We start from the raw sequence: 19,829 nt of genomic DNA, 5'->3' as shown, positions 1-19,829 counted from the left end.
ACTCATACAAGTGGTGAGTTTCCTGGGTTTTCTTTTTGCTTCAGATATCCCAGACTTGGAGCTAGAGAAGCCAGCACCCAGAAATTCTAATGTGCACCAAAATAAAAAGCACTGTGGATAAATTTAACAACAGTGGAGAGGACAAAAGAAATAATCCATAAAGTTGAAGATAAAGCAACAGAAATTATCCAGGTTAATCAACAGAGAGAACATAGACTGAAAAAGAAAATGAAAGCTTTAGAAATAGGTGGAACTATAGCAAAAATTAAAAAACATCTGTCATGTCATTGGAGTCCCAAGTGAGGAGAGAGATGGTGGAGCTGAAAAAAATATTATAAGAAAAGGGGCTGACAATTTCCTAAATTTGACAAAACAACATAAACGAGATTCAAAAGGTTAAGGGAACACCAAGTAGGTAAACCCAAAGAAAACCATAACAAGGCACAGAATAGTCACACTGAAAACTAAAGCAAAGGGCAAAAAATCTCTAAAGCAGCAAGAGGAAAATGAAACATTTCCTTTAGGGGCAAAACAAAGAATGGCAACAAGCTTCTCATCAGAAACCATGGAGGCCAGAACTCAGTGGCACATTTTTCAGACTGAAAGGAATTCTATATCCAGTGAAATATCCTTCTGAAATGGAGAGAAAATCAAGTCATTCTCCTATGGCTTGTGTGGCTCAGGACAGAGGAAAACAGCAGGCAGGCTGTCCTGGGAGCCACGGCACCCACAGGCTCCACTATGGTTTGGGGCAATGACAAATGAGCCCATCGCACTGAGGGGGCACTATGGGGGCAGGAGCATGCCTTCTTTCAGACCTTCATGTGGGTGGGAGGGAGCGGTGAGGACACCCACCAGAACAGGGACCACAGGGGTCCCTGGGAGGAGAACTTACTCTGCAGCAGTCCCCGTTTGGCAGAGCCTCCCACCGCCCACCGCAGCCCTGCACCCTAAGCCTCTAGCAAAAGGAAATGCAAGTGCTACCTGGAAGAATTAACTTCACGCAGGCTTTAATTATTTCTTAAAACAAAGTTCCCAAGAAGCAGGCCATCTTTTAAAGCTACATGAAATCAAGGAGCGAAGATACCACCAGTGAGAAATCATGGATGGCAGGCAGAAAAAAAATCTGCAACGACCTCCTCCGATATTGGAAATAGCGACATATATACAAGAAGTTTAATACCTTTTAAAGAGGTAAAAAAGATACTTGAAAATCTGAACAGATGACAAGAGACATAATTTAGCATATTTTTAAAAGGGAAAATATAATTGACATTTCTACACTTGAATAAAGTTTCAGAAAGAAATAATAGAATGGGGAAGAACTAACATTCAAAGGAATAATAGTGAGAATTTTTCAAATTTGTTGAAAAACACTAACCCTCCAATTAAGAAGCACAACAAACCCAAGCAGTATAAATATAGGGTGTCCCCAAAACTGTATACACCCTTCAACAGCTGATAGCTCTATTTTGAAAATGAAATGTATTTTAATAAACACTGACTTTATCATTATTCAAAGTGTGTGTATACATTTTTTTGGAACACTTTCTATTAATAGACATAGACGTAGGTAGAGGTAACAAAGGTGACAATGTTATAAATAGCAAATTGGAGAGGACAGTAACACCCACAGAAAAATAACAGAATAGTGAAATTCATAACAGTGGAAACCATAAAACTATGATACCTTCAAAGTACTGATTACATAAATAAACCAAAAATTCTATGCCAAGTGAAAGAAGGGAAAGTGTGAAACTTGAGACTTTTCCACCACATCCCTCACAAAATGGGTTCTGAAGGACGTAATTCAAACTGAAGGAAAATGGCCTCAGTTGCATGATGTGAGTTGCAAGGAAAAATAGTGAACCAAGATAAATATATGGCAGTCTAAACAAACCAATAACTACACATGAAATAAAGGTAACTGTAAGGAAAATACAGCAGGCTAGATTTGGAATTCCAAATTATTATAGTTTATAAATTGGGAGGGGAAATTGGAGAATAGAGTATTGCAAGGTCCGTATATCATTCAAGAGAAGACTATGGCCATTGATTACCTGTAACTTCTTAAATATGTATTAAATAGAGCAAATGCTAGTAGAATAGATCCAGTAAAAAGAATTAATAATCCAAGGGGAACAAAATAGTCCTGAAGGCAAGAGAGGAGGAAAGAAAAAGGTAAAATGGAACAAGTCAAAAGTTCAAAATGTGATGTTAGAAGTAAAACCAAATCACTAATCACACTGTAAGTGGACTAAATACTCTCATTATGGCTTTAATAGTTATACTATACTAGTGGCCCAGTGCACAAATTCATGCACATTGAAAGGAAATTAGTTAGATAAATATTTTAATATCACTATTCACTCTTTCTTTATAATAGAAGTGTCAACTAAATTCACAATCAACAATGACAGATCAAAACACACACGTGCGATTGGCGCCAGCGATAGCTTTATATATATGTATCATGCATGCGCGAGTCAACTTAGCCCTTTATAGATATAGAATAAACTTGCTTAATTAGACTTGCTTTCTGATTTAGCTAAACTTTTTCCAGCCCAGTAAAGCACCCCAACTTCTCTTTCAGGTAATGGTCAGCAACACAGCAGTAAATATCAACACGAAGCACATTATTATTATAGATCACGCAGGGGAACAAAGGGTAAAATATTTAACTGCAGCAGTGTTTGACTATATTCTGCACAGTGAGAAAACCTGAAGTCATTTTCAAGGTCCACCATTTCTTACTTCTTTTCAGTCGGGTCAAGTTTCTAAGCTTTCTAAATCTCCGTTTTCTAGCTAATGAAAAGAAATAAAGAGTCCCCCAGATTCATTGTGGGGTGTGTTCTTCAGACCCCTCCAGTGGGGCATTGAGCTCCACTGCATGGCTCTTCCTATTGGTCAGGAGGAGCTTCCCAGACTGCATGATGGTATGATGCTAGCACTACTCTATCCAGGGACTTCAGCCCCAGGTTTCCACTGCTGCACCACTCTGCAATCTTCACAGCCAATGCCCGCAGGGACACCTCTCAGTGCCAGGCACTCCCGTCTCACCCACAGATCTGCAGCCTCTTCAGACTCCTCAGGTCCTCAGTTCTAGTAGGTCCAGGGCAGGGGAGGTTGCTTCCAACTAGCCAGCTTTCAGTGAAGGTCCTTCGCCTGAGCCCTGGAGGTGGCAGTGAGTCCAAAGCAGGGGCGAGAGTCCTGCTGGATCATAGGCAGTCGGGCAGGGTCCAGGTGGGGTCCCTGCTGGATGTGCAGGTCAGTCTGGGTGCGTGCCAGGTGCATGGAGATCCCACCAGTATCAGTTGCAAGCATGTGGTGTTGCACCTGTGTCAGCTGCAGGCATGCAAGGTCCTGGGGGTGTTTGCTTAGGTGCAGTCTGTTTGGTGTCCATGGCAGGTGCACAGGCTCTGAGTTGTGTCCTCAACAGGTGCATGAGGTCCAGGGCAGAGTGTGCTTGGGTTTGGGTCCTGGCTGCATCAAGTCAGGTGGTAGACAGGCTGGGTGCCTAGCTTCTGCCGTTCCCCACAACCTGCTCTCAAGGAGGACTTTGTAAACCCTTCAAGATGGCATGGTCTCCAAGCTAGAGCCACACCCAAAGAGTGGCTATGGAGATAGCAGTGGTTCTTCAGCTAGGAGAAACTGAACTGCCCACCCTCAAGACTCCTTTGTGTGATCAGATTGCCCCCCCCCAATACCCCTCCCCCAACACATACACGCATGTCCATACACTCACCCTCTCACTCACTCACATTGTCTCCTTCACTCCAGTACTGCTGGCCACTATGACAGAATGCTTATGAGCTGATGATATGTTTTTATTGATTATAGAGAGAAAGGAAGAGAGAGAGAGAGAGAGAGAGAGAAACATCAACCAGTTGCCTCCTGTATGTGCCCCAATTAGGGATGGGACCCTCAATCTAACTATGTACCCTGACTGAGAATCAAACCCACAACCTTTTGGTGTACAGGATGGTGCTCCGACCAACTGAGCCAACCGGCCAGAGCAGTTATACTATATTTTGAAAGCAAGCAAAACAAATTTTAGCTATGTATTCTACAAAAGACACACCTAAAGAACACAGAGAAGAGTTGGGTCAAGATGGCACATAGGTAGACATGGTACTCGCCTCTTCCCACAACTATATCAAAATAACAACTAACCCACAGAACAACCATCATTCAGAACCACCTAAAATCTAGCTGAACAGAAGTTCTACAACTAGGGAATTAGAGAAGAGGCCACATTGAGACAGGTAGTAGGGGCAGATATGTGGAATGGGTTGGTCCCACACCCATGTGTGGCAGGAAAGGGATATCTTGGATGCAGAGGTACCCTCTGAGGAGCAAGAGATCCCAGCCCACACCAGGACCCCCAGTCCAGGGTTTCAGTGCCAGGAAGAGAAGTCACCTTAATTTTCTGGCTGTAAAAACCAGCAGGGATTGATGCTGAGTGAGATGGAGACTGCTGGAGTCCCAGGCAGTTCCTCTTAAAGGGCCAGCACACGAACTTACTGAGACTCACTCCCTCTAAGCTTCAGCACTGGGACAGCAGCTTGAAAGGAACCAGGGACATAGTGGAGGAACTGAATTCTCTGGTATCAGGGCAAGACTTGGGATGAGCAGCTTTCTCCCAGACAGAAGTGCTGGCAAAGGCTATTTTGCCTTTGATGAGCCTTCAGCCCTCAGAGCCTGCAGGTGGATACCACATCTGAGTCTCCATAAACCTGGCTCACACTGCTCACCCCATCCTGGTGAGTCCCTGAGACCCTGCTCCACCCAACTTGTGGAACCACCCAAGCTATTTCCAGTGGCTTTTCCATATGAATGGCCTCTCTTGGTTCATGTTTCATATTTTACTAAAATTTCTCAAATAAGAAGCACCTGGCCTCAGCATACCCTGTACCTCTTGCTAAGTGGCCCCAGGCCCAGCATTAGCAGCAGCCAATCTTGGTTCACAGTTTGGCCTCACCTGAGCACCTCCAAGTCCAGCTCAAGTAGCAGACACCTATACATTGCTTTGTAGTTCCTGCTGGTGGCCCCAGGCAGAACACAGGTGGTGGAGGGCTTGGCCTGTCCCTACTGAAAGGTCTTAGAGCCAACGTACCAAGTGGACAGTTTCAGACTGTCAAAGCACTATCAGCCAGCCACCTCCACAAGGGATACACTCAAGGGGAAGACTCAGCAGGCACCAGAGCCACACTGCAGTAAGTCCTGCTCTGTGGGCCCCTGCAGAGCTGATCCTCCATGGTGGTCACAGCCAGTCCTCACAGCTGATTGGCCTGAGTGGTAAATCCCTCCCATTGATGTGCCAACAACCATCAAGGTTCAACTATAATGGGAGGGTGTACACAGCTCACATGAGGTGGTGCACCTTGAGTGCCCAACTTGGGTGATAGGGGAGGCTGTGCCACTGGAGCATACAGAACACCTACTACATAAAGCTACTCTACCAAGTCCCGGAGATGTAGCAGCTGTACATAATACATAGACACAAACACAGGGACACTGCCAAAATGAGGAGACAAAGAAACATGCCCAAATGAAAGAACAGAACAAAACTCCAGAAAAACAATTAAACAAAATAGAGACAAGCAATCTACTAGATGTAGAGTTTAAAACACTGGTTATAAGGATGCTCAATGAACTTAAGAGAAGAGTAGATGAGCCTAGAGAGAATTTCAAGAAAGAGATAGGAGACATAAAAACAGAACTATAAAACATGAAAAAGAACCAGTTAGAAATGAAGAATACCCTAACTGAAATGAAGAACACATTATAGGGAATCAACAGTGGAGTAGATGAAGCAGATGATCAAATCAGAGATTGGAAAAATAAGGAAGCCAAAATCACCCAATCAGAATAGCAGAAAGAAAAAAGAAGAATTTAAAAAGCAAGGATAGTGCAAGGAGCCTCTGGGATAACTTCAAGCTTACCAACATTCATGTCATGAGGGTATGGGAGGGAGAAGAGAGAGAGCAAGAAATTGAAAACCTATTTGAAAAAAATAATGTAAGAAAATTTCTTTAACCTGGTGAGGGAAATAGACATACAAGTCCAGGAAGTGCAAAGTCCCAAACAAGATGAGCCCAAAGAGTCCCTCACCAAGACACATCATAAGTAAACCCAAAACGTTAAAGACAAAGAGAGGATCTTAAAAGCACAAAAGAAAGTTCTCTCTAAATTAGTTCTCTCTAGTTGAATCTAAAAAACAAAATGAACAAGCAGGACAGAAACAGATTCGTAGATAGAGAACATTTTGACTATTGCCAGATAGGATGGGGGTTGGGGATAGGTGAAAAAGATGAAGGGATTAAGAAGTACAAATACATTGTTACAAAATAGTAATGGGGATGTAATGTAAAGTGCAGCCTAGGGAATATAATCAATAATCTATATAATAAAAGCTAAGCGACCATTAAAGGTGGAACGACCAGAACGACTGGTCACTATGATGCGCACTGACCACCAGGGGGCAGACGCTCAATGCAGGAGCTGCCCCTTGGTGGTCAGTGTGTTCCCATAGGGGGAGCGCCACTCAGCCAGAAGCTGGGCTCACTGCTGGCGAGCGCAGCGGCAGTGGCAGGAGCCTCTCCTACCTCCGTGGCAGCGCTAAGGAGCAGCGAGCCAAGCAGTAAGGAGCAGAGAGCAGGCAGGCGGTAAGGAACGAGGGGTCCCAGATTGCGAGAGGGCACAGGCCAGGCTGAGGGATTCCCCCCCCCCCCCCCCCGCCGTGCATGAATTTCATGCACCAGGCCTCTAGTGTTATAATAGCTAAGTATGGTGTAGATGAGAACAAGATTTATCAGGTTGATCATTGACTAAGTTATGTAATGTCTAATCACTGAGTGTTACACCTGAAACTAATATAATAATGCTTGTTCACTGTAATTGAAAACACACACACACACACACACACACACACACACACACAGAAAGATAAAAGCCAAATTATGGAAAAGATAGACTAGGCAAGTAGTAACCAAAGAAGGTATGTCAGGAGAATTCAGGCAAAAAGCATCATAGAAATAAGGAAATTTATTGCATAATGATAAATTATTCCATTCACTGGGAAGACATATTGATTCTAAATTTATGTGTATCTACTGAATTTGCCCATAGCCTCATATAAAGCCAGGCTGACAGGATTAAAGGAAAAACTTGTGAAATCTATCAACTTTTAACACTTACCAATAGATCGCACACTAATCAGATCACATGAATCCCTCAAAAGAAAGAAAACAGAAAATGAGAGAAGTGTAACTGTGGAACTTGAGCTGATGGACTTGACTACATGATGTCTGGAAATGACATATTTCTTTCAAGTGCACATGGAACGCTGACCAAGGCAATACCCACATGGACAGAAGCTGGCCAACCTCAGTGTATACTCAAAGGATTTGGATCTGACTGACCATATTGTCTTTAACTACAATGCAATTAAGCTAGAAAACAAAACCAATAAGATAATTTAAAAAATTCATTCACTTGAAATCATAATAATAAAAGGCTAATATGTAAATGGTCATCACACTGTGACGCCATAATGACTGATCAGCAGGGACCTGAAGCTGTGTGGCGCTGGGCCAGGCTGAGAGTCCTCAGGCCGCGCCCCCCCACAACGTCCCAGTGCCAGGCCGGGGGACCTGAGGCTTCACCCCCGGCCCAGTGGGGCTTGACGGGGGACCTGAGGCCATGCCCCCAGCCCAGCGGGGCTTGATGGGGGACCTGAGGCCATGCCCACCTACCCCGGCGGGGCTTGACGGGGGACCTGAGGCCATGCCCACCTACCCCGGCAGGGCTTGATGGGGGACCTGAGGCCATGCCCCCGGCCCAGCGGGGCTTGATGGGGGACCTGAGGCCATGCCCCCTGCCTGGTGGGGCTTGATGGAGGACCTGAGGCCATGCCCACCTACCCCGGCGGGGCTTGATGGGGGACCTGAGGCCATGCGCCCTGCCCGGCGGGGCTTGACGGAGGACCTGAGGCCATGCACCCTGCCCGGCGGGGCTTGATGGGGGACCTGAGGCCATGCGCCCTGCCCGGCGGGGCTTGACGGAGGACCTGAGGCCATGCGCCCTGCCCGGCGGGGCTTGATGGGGGACCTGAGGCCATGCGCCCTGCCCGGCGGGGCTTGATGGGGGACCTGAGGCCATGCGCCCTGCCCGGCGGGGCTTGATGGGGGTAGGGCCGGCCAGGTCTGGGTTTCACCCAATGGGGGTGGGGCCGGCCGGGTCTGGGTCTGGTGTGATTTCAAGGCATGTGCAGATGGGTGGGAACTTGACTCTGGATCCCGTGGTGCTCCCCAGACTGACAGGAGGGAGATTTTAATATACATTTTACTAATTTTCTTTCATCTCTGACACTCCTATTATAGAGAAAGGGCAAATAGCAATATTAAAATATTTCCTCTAATTAATTCCCTTTTAATGTGCATGAATTTTGTGCACTAGGCCCCTAGTTAGTTTAATAATACTTATAATCAACTCATGGGTCAAAGGAGAAATTATAATTGAAATTAGAATCTTTCATCATATCCAACTTTTGGGATATGATACTTGGAAGGTGACAAGGAAAGGAGGGGGATTTGGGGGCTAAAACTGAGCAGCCATCAGGGGAATTGTAGTTTGTTACTTCTTCAGGAGACAGTCTGGGCAGATGTCCTAGGGAGGTGTCTTATCAGTATTTTTCCCAAGCCTGTAAAACATGCTTAGAGCAAAAGCTATGAAGAGTTCAAAAGAGGCCTATTTGAAGGGGGATGGGAGGAAGGGAACATTGTATTAACTATCCCTGAGTTGTAAAACCAGCAGGGAGGGGGGTATGCAAGAATGTAGCCTTGAGAGTAGCTTATCTTATCTTGCAATTTGAACAGAGAACTTATTTGAACCAGAGGAGCTAACAATCTTGGAGTTTAATTGCCAGTTGCTTCTCATAAATTGTGAAAGGCCACAGCAAAGAAAAAGAAAGGCTTTTTTTTACATCTCTACAGAGTCCACTTGTATGAGGCACCTAGAATAGTCAAATTTATAAAGACGGAAAGTAGAATGTCAGGTTCCAGGGGCGAGAGGAGTGAGGAGGGAAGTGGTATTTAATGGGACAGTTTCAGTTTTGGAAGATGGAAATTTCTGGAAATGGATGATGGTGATGGTGCACAAACTGTGACTCTAAGTGCTGCCAAACTGTACCCTGAAAATGGTTAAAATGGCAGATTTTATATTATGTGTATCTTGCCATTAATTTTAAAAAGTTGTAAGGATTCCAAAGGAAGAAATGAAATTACTGATGTGCAGTTGTTTTCATTGTCCATAAACACTGCTCTCCTGAGCCAGGGCTTTTGTTACCCGTGATTCCCAAGAGACTATTTGGAAAATAGTCTCAGAGACTATTTGCAAAATTATGTATAATTTTTCTGAGAAAGAACAAACAAGCTTCCATTAGGACAGCTATTTTCAGATCTTCAACAGGTGTGCCACAAGACTTTTTAAAACATGCAATACCTGACTATTTACTTAGAGGCCTTGACCTCTTTTCCCTTAGATTGTAAAAAAAAAAAAAAAAAAAAAAGTGACAACAGCCATCAGCCAACACAACAATAGCCTTTTGGTGTGAATGAATAAAAATTATACTTTTTTTTTTTTTTTGTCAGAGCAACAAAAAACATTTTTTGGTGTGCAGCAGAATTTTAGAAATTAGTTGAGGGGTGCCATGAGATGGAAAAGGCTTAAAATCACTGCTTTAGACGGTCAGAGGCATCTGCAACCCACAGAAGTATAAGAGCCATTCTGAGTGGAGCCTCTCATCCCCGCCCCACCCCCACGCCCCAGCTCTGCAGACCCGGAGGCTGTGACCAGATGCCTCCTCCCAGTAATGCCCCAGGCCTTCACCCACCTCCCAGCCCCTTCCCACCTTCCTCATCCCCTCTCCCCTCCCCAACACCACTTTTTCTTTCATTCACTCAGGTGATTTAAATGCGGTGTGAAGTATACTCTTAAATCTTCTCATAGTCATGGGGCAGGGTTTAATTTTTTAAAGATAGGGAGGCTCTGAGATCCACCAGACTTCAGGGTTTTCCCTCTTACTCTTCATGTCATGGAGGGTGACATTGAACAGGTGCAGCTCTAGCTCAGGGACTGGACCAGAATGCCCAGTCCTGTAACCTGAAATAATGTTCAACTCAACTTCCTTGCTAGAGTTATATCCTGCACTCAGTGTGGCCTGAATTTTAACAAAAGGAAGACCCTTGCTGAGTCCCAGGGTGCCTGGGGTGGTCAGTTCTTGGAAGATTCCACTGGGATAACAGAGAGGGGCCTCTCAGATGACACTCAACTTTGCAAACATCCGGTGATGAAACTGCGGCCAGCTTCACTGTCATCCAAATAAATCCTGAGACTTTCTTTTTAACAAACAAAATGCTTTTATTGCTACTTTTTAATGAAATGCACTTTCAGGCACTTGCATAAGCTATATAAAAAGGCATTTATATTCGTTGTTTGCACTCTTCCTTTCTGGTCACAGAAAGTGGGCAGAAAAGAGCAGCTGAAACAAAGCACAACAGAGGCCACCTGTGTTAGGTTAGGAAGAGGAGAGGGGCCCTCCTGGCACCGGACAGGCGGGACCATGGTTAGTAGTCGTCGTAATTGACGCTGGCTCCGTGCCGAAAGCTGTCGGGGCTCCGGGGACCAATGGCGGCATCTTCATCGTAGTGACGGTGGTGGTCATCATAGTAGTCATGTCCGTTCCGGTCTCTGCTCAGCCAGTAGGTGATATCATCTTCAAATTTCTGGCGAAGAAGAAAGAACACCATGGAGAGCGGGTTTAAGGACGCACCCTCTGGTCATGTCTCACCCTTGGCTTTCTCTGTGGTGGTTTCTCTTCAATGGCTAACACCCTCACTAAGAATGAGTTCTTGTTAGAGCATTGCTGTGCTTCTAGTCTTGTTACTAGAATCTTATAGGATCCTCCTTTATTACAGTTTGTCATCAGACATTATTTTAGCCATTTCCCCATGTTGAATTCTTAATACCCATTTTTATGAACTGCAAATACTGGTCATCAAAGAAATGCCAAGTGCTGGAAGATGATATAGCATTTTCATCTATCAAATAAGTAAAAAAATTAAAGTTTTCAGTGAGAATAACAGATGCTGCTGCAGATGTGAGAAAATTGGGACCCTCACACATGACTTACAGGAATATGCGGTTTGGCAGTACTTAATGACCCTTGAATGTAATTCTATCTTTGCCCAGTAACTGCCCTGCACAGAACGCAATACTAAGTGAGAAACAAACTACACACTAAGATGCCAATGATAGCACCGGCTTTTTAGGTTGTTGTGAATGTTAAGTAGTTAATTCACACAAGAACTAGAATAATTCCTGGCACAGAGTTTGGCTATAAGTGTTTAGCTATTTGCACAACAAAAAATTATATTTGAGTAGCAAAAAGATAAATGGGGAACAGCTGATATGTCCAATAGCTGGGAATGAGAAAGAAATTATGATATGGCTACAGGCTTGCATTTTATGCAGCCATTAAAAATGGTCTCTTTAGGTCCCTGGCTGATTTTATCATCGGATTCTTTGTTTTATTGTTCTTGGATTATGTGAGTTCTCTCTACATTTTGGATATTAGCCCCATATCGGAGGTATTGTTTGCAAATATATTCTACCATTCAGTTGGTTGCCTTTTATTTTGTTGATGGTTTCTTTTGCTGTGCAGAAGCATTTTAGTTTGATGTAGTCCCATTTGTTTATTTTAGTTTTGTTTCCTAATAAGTTTAATTTAAAAACTCATGTCGCTAAAGAGTTTAATTTGTTTTCACCTATTGCAGTATTTTGTATACACCCTTGATTCACAATATGAATCCTGGGTCCGTTTGGAAAAACACTTCCATCTGCCCTGTTGGAGATGCTGCCTTCCCTCCACTCCCTGGCCTGGGTGGTGATCTGAGTGCTCCCTGGCCTAGGTGGGCTGAGAGCTCTCTGCGCTAGCCCCGCGCAGCCCTGGCCGCCACTGCAGAGCTCTGCGCAGCACTACCCCACCTCCACCAGGACTGTCTTACCTGGCCCTGGCCCCAGCTGGGAGTGCTTGATTATAAACGTGTTTTTTCTGTAACTTGGTGAATTGCCCATTCTCCCTACCTGAACCGAACCATCTTTTCTTGCAAATGCACTGACAGTTTCTCCCCAAGACATTTTCAGACCCCTCTCTCTTTAAACGTAAGTTTCATCTCCTTCCCATTGTCCTCGTGGGTCTTCCCATTGATCTGGGTGTTTCTGACATTTTTTGAGGTAAAGCTGAAAATGTTTTGGGGAGGTTGTGATTTACTTTAAGGACACCCAGGCAAAGCAGCTAAAACTGTCCCCAGGAAGATCTGACTCTTGCTGAATCTAAGTTCCAGCCAGTTTGGGCGTGTCTTCTCTGGAATTTGGCTTCCCACTTGGACCCAGTGTGATGGAAAATTCCAGCTGCTGCCCTCATATGGATGGTCACGTAACCGTAACCGACACCTGGATGGCCTTGGCAGTGGGGGGTGGGGGAGGAGGGTACATCTGGAGTGAATAATGGAGCCTAAATTTCTGTGCCGTTTCCCCCAGCTATTACCCCCCACCCCCACCCCCGCCACTGCCCTGCAGGAAGCCAGGGCCCGCAGGAGCAGATACCCACCGCCTCGTCGAAGCCCATGTAGAGGAACTGCTGGTACCACTGCTGGACCTCCGGCCGGGTCCGGTCCCACAGCTGCCTTCGCTGGCGCTTCAGGCTGCCTAGGAAGCTTTTAGCTTTGCTCTCATCCACAGCCACGTCGGTTTTTTTTGGAACAGACACTGAAATGAGTGAGTCCCACCCCAAGGTACAGAGATGACTTCTCTTCTTATTGGAGGGATCACTATTATACACCCCATCAGTGCCACCCGGGGAAGACGGTGCTGGCTCAGCTTCACATGTATGTGAGGTTAGTAAGCGCTCCTGTTTGGGAACAATCATGTAACAGGGCGTGAGCTGACCTTCACCTCCTCAGGCCTGGGGTGTAAATGAAAGGCAGCTCACTCTCTGCAGCCGCTCACCAGGCTGGGACCAGGCCTCATGCAGAGGCGGGCCTACCGCTGGGCTCTGCACTGGGAGGCACAGATGTCTGGTGCATATGCACTGTGCGTGCAGGCAAGCGAGCACTGGGCTCACTTAGGAAACTGGGGAGTAGAAAGGACCGGAGTGATGAGCCTGAGAGGCCGGACCAGGCCCAGCCTCCAGTGCTCACGGCAGATTGCTAGAGTACACAGTGCCACCTTGGGCACCACCTCGGGCCTCCTGGCAGCCGGCTGAATCGGAAGGGTCTTGGTGCTGGCTGGGCCATGCTTCCTCCCGTCTTTTTTGTGGGGCCTCAGCTGTTTAGAAGGCACCACATTGGCAGGTGTGCCAGGGGATGCTCTGCACCAGGTCTGCCCTGCTGTCTGGTTGGGCCTGTCCTCCTACACAGTGGGCCTGAGTGTCCCTGTCCCCGGGCTGACATGAAGGCTGCAAGGGGAATGGGAGTGGGTGCCCTCTGTATTCCTTATCACGTGGATAAACACCAGGGGGTTGTTTTTCACTCTTGTTCATGTCTTTTCCCTTGGGGCCTGTCACCCTGTTTTGTACACAGCAGGCGCTGCATATGTATTTCTTGGCTTGCAATGAATAAAAGTTAAGGATCTACACCCAGGACTTGTGACCATTCTGGCGAGACCTGCCACCGGGTTGTCCTTGGGGACAGGCTGGCTGCCCAGCCGGGGGAGAAAGCCCTCTGAGGTGTCTCCGACACTGTGGAGGGACCTGGGCCACAGGAGCGGCAGGGAATGCTGGGAAAGATGCCCAGGAGCCCTGATCCTGAGAGGGGATCCCTGAGGGTGAGTGCTAGAGGCAACATGAACCTGCTGGATTCCCCACTAACTCAGAGAGACAAGAGTAAGTTATTTCCAATAGCCAAGATCCGGAAACAGCCCAAGTGCCCATCAGTAGATGAGTGGATAAAAAAGCTGTGGTACGTTTACACCATGGAATACTATGCAGCAGTGAAAAAGAAGGCGCTCTTACCCTTTGAGACAGCATGGAGAGATCTGGGGAGTATTGTGCTAAGTGAAATAAGCCAGTCAGAGAAAGACAAGTATCACATGATCACACTCATATGTGGGATCTAATGAACAAAATAAACTGATGATTAAAATAGATCCAGAGACATTGAAGCATGGAACAGACTGACGTATTTCAGAGGGAAGTGGGGGGTGGGAGGAAGAGATTAACCAAAGACCTTGTATGCATATATACATAGCCCATGGGCACAGATAATAATGTGGTGAAGGCCTGGGGAGGGGAAAGGAGCAGGATAGAGGGGGTCAATGAGGGAGAGGAAGGGGGACATCTGTAATACTTTCAACAATAAAGATAAATTAAAAAAAAGAACAAGTGGTCCTAGTCGGTTTGACTCAGTGGATAGAATGTTGGCCTGTGGACTCAAGGGTCCTGGTTCGATTCTGGTCAAGGGCACATGCCCAGGTTGCTCGAACCCCAGTAGAGGGCATGCAGGAGGCAGCCAATCAATGATTCTCTCTCATCATTGATGTTTCTATCTCTCTCTCCCTTTCCCTTCTTCTCTGAAATCAATAAAAATATATATATATATTTTAAAAAGGAATAAGTGATTAAATGTTCACATCAGAAATGTGGTCACACTTCTTAATTTCTGAGGGGCAGTTAATTTTACAGGTGAGATGAAAAATCCAGGAGAGAGATGGCCTTCACAAGACCACGGCACTGGCCCGATGGCCGCTGCATGGCGATGGCGGATGGTGCAGGGCCCAGGCTGCTGTGTGGCTCCCAGGCTGCTCTGTGGCACTCTGCTGCTGTCCACATTCGCTCAGCAGTGCTTTCACCAGGTGTGAGTAAGAAGGAGCTTTTTGGTTTGACCCTCCCCACAACAGTTAACTGGAGATGGACCACCAGGACCGTACAATATGTACACATCCACCAGCTGAGCTTTTCTGGGCTCTACAATGTGCTCTGACGGGTCCACGGTCCCAACACAAATAGCAGCAATTCACACTGCAGCACGGCCTCTTTTAGTTCTGAGTCCACACTGACAGCTTTCAGAAAAATAACCTTCAAACGTCTCCTGGCAAAAATACTTAACTAATAAAATATCACACCACACACCCACAGGACAAGCTCTTCAGGCCTGCTAATCTTCTAAGGACCAAACACTTCTGAGTGGCCAGACATGACACTCAGGTGAGCACATTCGGCGTGGCCATTGCATTTTAATCCCTTACCCATCTGGGGCGTATTTACCTTCCTGCTTCTGAAGCATCAGCTTGAGTGTATTTCCACTTGTGGTGCCTGAAGGAATGGAAATAGAGATCAGGTTCAGTGTGGCTGTACTCTTTAACTCCTCAAATGCAAAAATCAGTTGGAAAAACCCACTACATGCGCCCATCTTTATTTGGCAGCTTGATTGTATTACACTGCTTTAGGCTCATTGAGTTCCCTGTTGTGCAGAAAAAAGCAGTTCAGGCTGCCCATGGCCCAGACTAGAGGCAATGACCGTGGCTGACCAAGGGCATTATGACATGAGCTAGTCCCTGGAAAGTGGCCTTCCTCTTTTAGCCATTACGTCTTATTATGAGGGCCAGCCACCTGCCCTAGGTCCCTTCCTGCAGAGTTTCTCTCTGCGTGGTACAGTGGGTGGAAGTGTCCCCCACCCCAAATTCACCGGCACCTGAAACCTCTGCGTTGAACTCATCTGGAAATAGGGTGTTTGCAGACATAATGAGTTGAGCTCTCAGGGTGCTATCACACTGAACCTAGGGTGGGCTCTACACCCTGATACCGTGTCCTCACAGGAAGAGGAGATGATGCAGAGAAGGGCCGTCAGAGGACAGGCAGCAGAAAGGGAGCTCTGCTGCCACACGCCCATGCCTTTGCCCTCTCACAGCCCAGCCCAGCCCAGCCCAGCCCAGCCCAGCCCAGCCCAGCCCAGCTGTGTAGCTTGTCCTGCTCACCTCAAAATCAGGCCTTACTTGCACCATTTGCTCTGACTTTTATTCACCTCTAAACATGTTTCTAATCAGCCTGAGCATTTCAATGGAAAACAACATGTCTGGCCTGACAGAACGCCCTCCACGTGTGGGGACCTGTCAGCGCCTTCGGTCCCTAAGTGCACATGTAAGTAGAAGGCTTGGCCTCTGAAGGGAAACAAAGCCCTGGGAAAGCCAGTCTCAAAGTAGGGAGCTGAGTACCTTCAGGTGTAAGGAGCTGGTTTGGTCCCAGGATGGAGACAGCCTGGAGGTGGGGGTGCCCTTTCTGGGCAGGTACTTAGCCTCCCTCTCCATGGACAGGCCCCAAGGCCGGGCTTCTATCTGCAAGGGTACAGTTTTCTGGGAAAAGAAGCCATAGCTTTTTCCAGACTCTCAGAAGTGTCTGGGACCCTAATGAGATTAAGAACTCCTGCTTAAAGAAGTTACTAGGTAGGTGAGAGGGAAAACACATTTGTAGGGAAAGGTCACAAACTGGCTGCCCACAGCTGACTTTTCCTGCAGGTGTGTTTTATTGGCATGCCCAATGCTACAGAATTTGAATTTGAACACCTCTGGACCCAAGTCACTCGACACCCCTGGTCCCTAAACAGCCACTCCTATTCCTACCTCCAAGCATTTGAACTTAGTGATACCCAACTGCCTTGAGAGTAGGTGTGTCAGTGGGGGAGCCGGTTCGGAAGAATCTCTAAAGACCACACTGAAGGACTGGGGGTGCAGGTGGTGTTGCCCCCATATCTTCCGTAGGAGGCGGGGTCTACGGGACAGTGGGCTCAGGCAGCAGCGCAGTGTGCAGCAGCCTATGGAAGAACCCAGTGGCTTTCACTGTCTATGTGCGTGTCAGTCTACAGTGATTGACTGTTTAAGATGCAATTCCAGCTGTAGGCTGCGTGAATAACTGGGTAGCATCTGCAGAAAGGAAGCAATCGTCCCGTCTCTGTTTCGTCCCTACTCTGATTGGACCAGCCCTCTACTCAGAACAGGTGACTTTCAGAAGAGCACAGGAACCCGGAGGTGTCAGAGGAGAGAGGATGAGGGCGCAAACATGTGTTACATGAGAAACAGTAAAGGAATTTAGATGTTTCACCTAGAGAAATAAAACTTCTGGGGGCCACGGGGCCATAAATTAGGACATGAAATAAGGTTTCCAACAGCTGGACAGCCATGCAACACTGGTCTAGGTCACATCACGAGTTGCTGAGCAGAAGTAAGCAGAGATGAGCACTTGAGGAGATGACTTTTAAATGAAGTCATCCATCCTCATTTACTAGTACTACTTTTAAATGAGGAAATCAATGAAAACATTTCCTAAAGCCGACAGGTATGTTCCTTGGCAGTAACATTAGCATCCATTACTATCTTAACATTTGTCAATCTCCAACAACTCATACGAAATTAAGTCCCTCCAAGGCTTGCCTTCTGTAAAAGCGCTGAACAATTAATGATGAAATGTGGTCTCATATTGAAATAGACATGAGGCTTAAGCATTTGCCAGGAGGCTGCAATTTCTCGCAGCAAATGTGTCACCACTGCTCCAGACTCGAAGTCTCCCCGCTTCTCGGCAATGCAACTGAAAAGCATGGCTATCCCTGAGTTATGAATTGTCAGTGTCGCCACCGTGCCAATTACTACACACCGTGTGATCGGACACCACACTAAATTTGTTTGAAGAAAAAAACAAAGAACAAGTGAATAACCATGATTATTTTCTGTGTATAGATTTTTATTTTTACCCCAACGCTATCAGTTCCTATTTCTAGGCTGTGATAATTGGCACTTGTGAATTTATGAAATCTAGTGACCTGGCATAGACCTCCTAGGTTCAGAATGGCAAGATGTCTCTTTGATCAATTCACTAATCATTTTTTTCTATTAAATGTTTCTGAGTGTCACAAAGAGCCAGCTAGGGGACTCTACATAGATATAAAGATTTTCATTTTATGTCATAAGAAAGTTCCCATTGCAGCTCAGTGATGTTACTGTAATGGTCACCGACTCCTCTCACTGTGTTGCTGGTATGAAGTAAAATGCAAGCCCCGAGGAGGAATGAATGGCTTACAGCCAGTGCTCACCCTCTTTGCTGGGATGTGCTTCTTAGAACGGGAGGAGCAAAGGGCACGAGGCAGATCAATGATGTAATGGGAATTACTGGCCCGCCTTCCGCGTGGCTGTGATGTGGAACTGCAGTCACCCTCCCCACTTGAACAGACTCCCGCTCTTCTAAGGACCCAGCTCCAACCTTCCAGCTGGGCTGGACTGCACGCCTCCCCGCCCTCCCCTGGGGACTTGGTTTCCTCATCTGCTTTGAGTGAGTAAAATGCAGAAGTGAGCCACCCAGGGGTCTTCCCTTCCCAGAACAAGTGCCCAGCTGCTCTGCAGCGGGAAAAGCACCAGCCTCGGGTCTTAGGCAAGTGGCTCCACACCTTCCAGCCCCTCAGCAAGAGATGTGGGCTCACAGCGCCTGCCTCACTCAGGCAGGAGGCCACCAGTGAGCCAGAGGGGCACAGGGAAGCTAGGGTGTCCAGATAACATGTGCTATTTCAGACTGCCTCTCTTAGGGTAGGCTCTGCCACCCCCCAGGGTCCGGGTGTCTGCATACCCACCAGATTGCTTCATTTTGGGAGTATGTGTAAGTGCACATTTTATAGGGAGCGCTTCACTGGGAATTCTCAACCCATTCGCTGAGGGCTCCATGAAGGAGAAAGGGCGAAGCATTTCTCCTTTGGGAGCCGGTATGCAACATGAGGCCAGCTCAGTCTGGAGGAGAGGGAGCACCATCCCACTGACGCAAGCTTCCGGGGACTCTTCCCATCGCCTTAGTCCTGAAACACTTCTTGCCCCTCCCAGGATCTCTCGCCCTCCTTGTCCAGCCAGGTCATCACAGGTGTGAGGCCCTGCCCTTGACCCTGGTACTCTGCTGGCCTGGCCAAGCCACCACTTGCCATTTGTGGGAGTGCAAAGCCCGACACCCCCATCACCCTTTGGCCCTTGCTCAGACTCAAAATGGGTGCCTGTGCCCCCACTCTGCGCCATCTCCCTCCCCTGCGCCCTGGCATCGCCCCACTTACTTGGGCCCAGACATAGCAGCAGGAACAGCGCCAGCGCGGTGGCGGCCAGGACAGTGGGCCGCGCCGAGGAGGAGGCCATGCTGCACCGGCGGGCAGGAGGGACGTGCTGGGCTGGCCGAGGGAGGACTGGCTGGAGAGCTGAGGCCGGGAGGGCGGGCGTGGCCTGCGTCCTTTTGGGGAGGGACCCAACAGTGGTGGCGGGGTGCCAGTGGGGGCAGCGGCCAAGCAGAGGCTCTGAGCCCTAGCCCGGCTCTCTAGCCTCTGGTCGGGATGCTCAGGATGCAGGCGCCACCGAGGACCTGGCAGGGTGCAGCGGGGCAGGCAAGGACCCCCAGGAAGGATGGGAGGTGGATTGCCAACTCCCGCCCAGGTCTCCCCTCTCCCCTCCGTGCCTCTCGCCCCAGCCTGGTTGCTGGCTGCTGTGCTGTCCGCTCACTCCGCACTGTTGGCTTAGAAAGAGGCCTCTGGAATTTCCTTAATTCCCAAGCTGCACTTAAAGATGCCTTTGGCAGCGCTGTGTTTGGGATACTTTGAAAGACTCCACAGTCTGGGTCCAGAGCTGCCATCCAGGAAAACATCGCCCCTTCCCCCACCCGGCCGCTGGAATAGAAGGCCTTTCAGAACCCAGGACTGGTGAGCTGTAGATGTCCGCAGACCAGAAGTGCCCACTGCGTGCTCTGTGGCCCACGCACA

General features: G+C 47.5%; 1 protein-coding gene across 1 annotated transcript; it reads right to left on the bottom strand.

Moving 5' to 3' along the window:
• Positions 1 to 10,406: 10,406 nt before the first annotated feature.
• On the bottom strand, positions 10,407 to 19,596 carry ECRG4 (ECRG4 augurin precursor). Its single transcript, XM_080684870.1, has 4 exons — positions 19,137 to 19,596; positions 15,326 to 15,373; positions 12,674 to 12,831; positions 10,407 to 10,787 (listed from the first exon to the last, which is right to left on the bottom strand). The coding sequence occupies exons 1-4, from the start codon at positions 19,213 to 19,215 to the stop codon at positions 10,629 to 10,631; spliced, it is 444 nt and encodes a 147-aa protein (XP_080540996.1). The 5' UTR covers positions 19,216 to 19,596; the 3' UTR covers positions 10,407 to 10,628.
• Positions 19,597 to 19,829: the final 233 nt, after the last annotated feature.

Source organism: Plecotus auritus, assembly GCF_963455305.1.
Source record: "Plecotus auritus genome assembly, chromosome: 8".
Taxonomy (NCBI): Eukaryota; Metazoa; Chordata; class Mammalia; order Chiroptera; family Vespertilionidae; genus Plecotus; species Plecotus auritus.
Note: the sequence above shows the minus strand (reverse complement) of the source record. Positions and strands in the feature narration are given on the sequence as shown.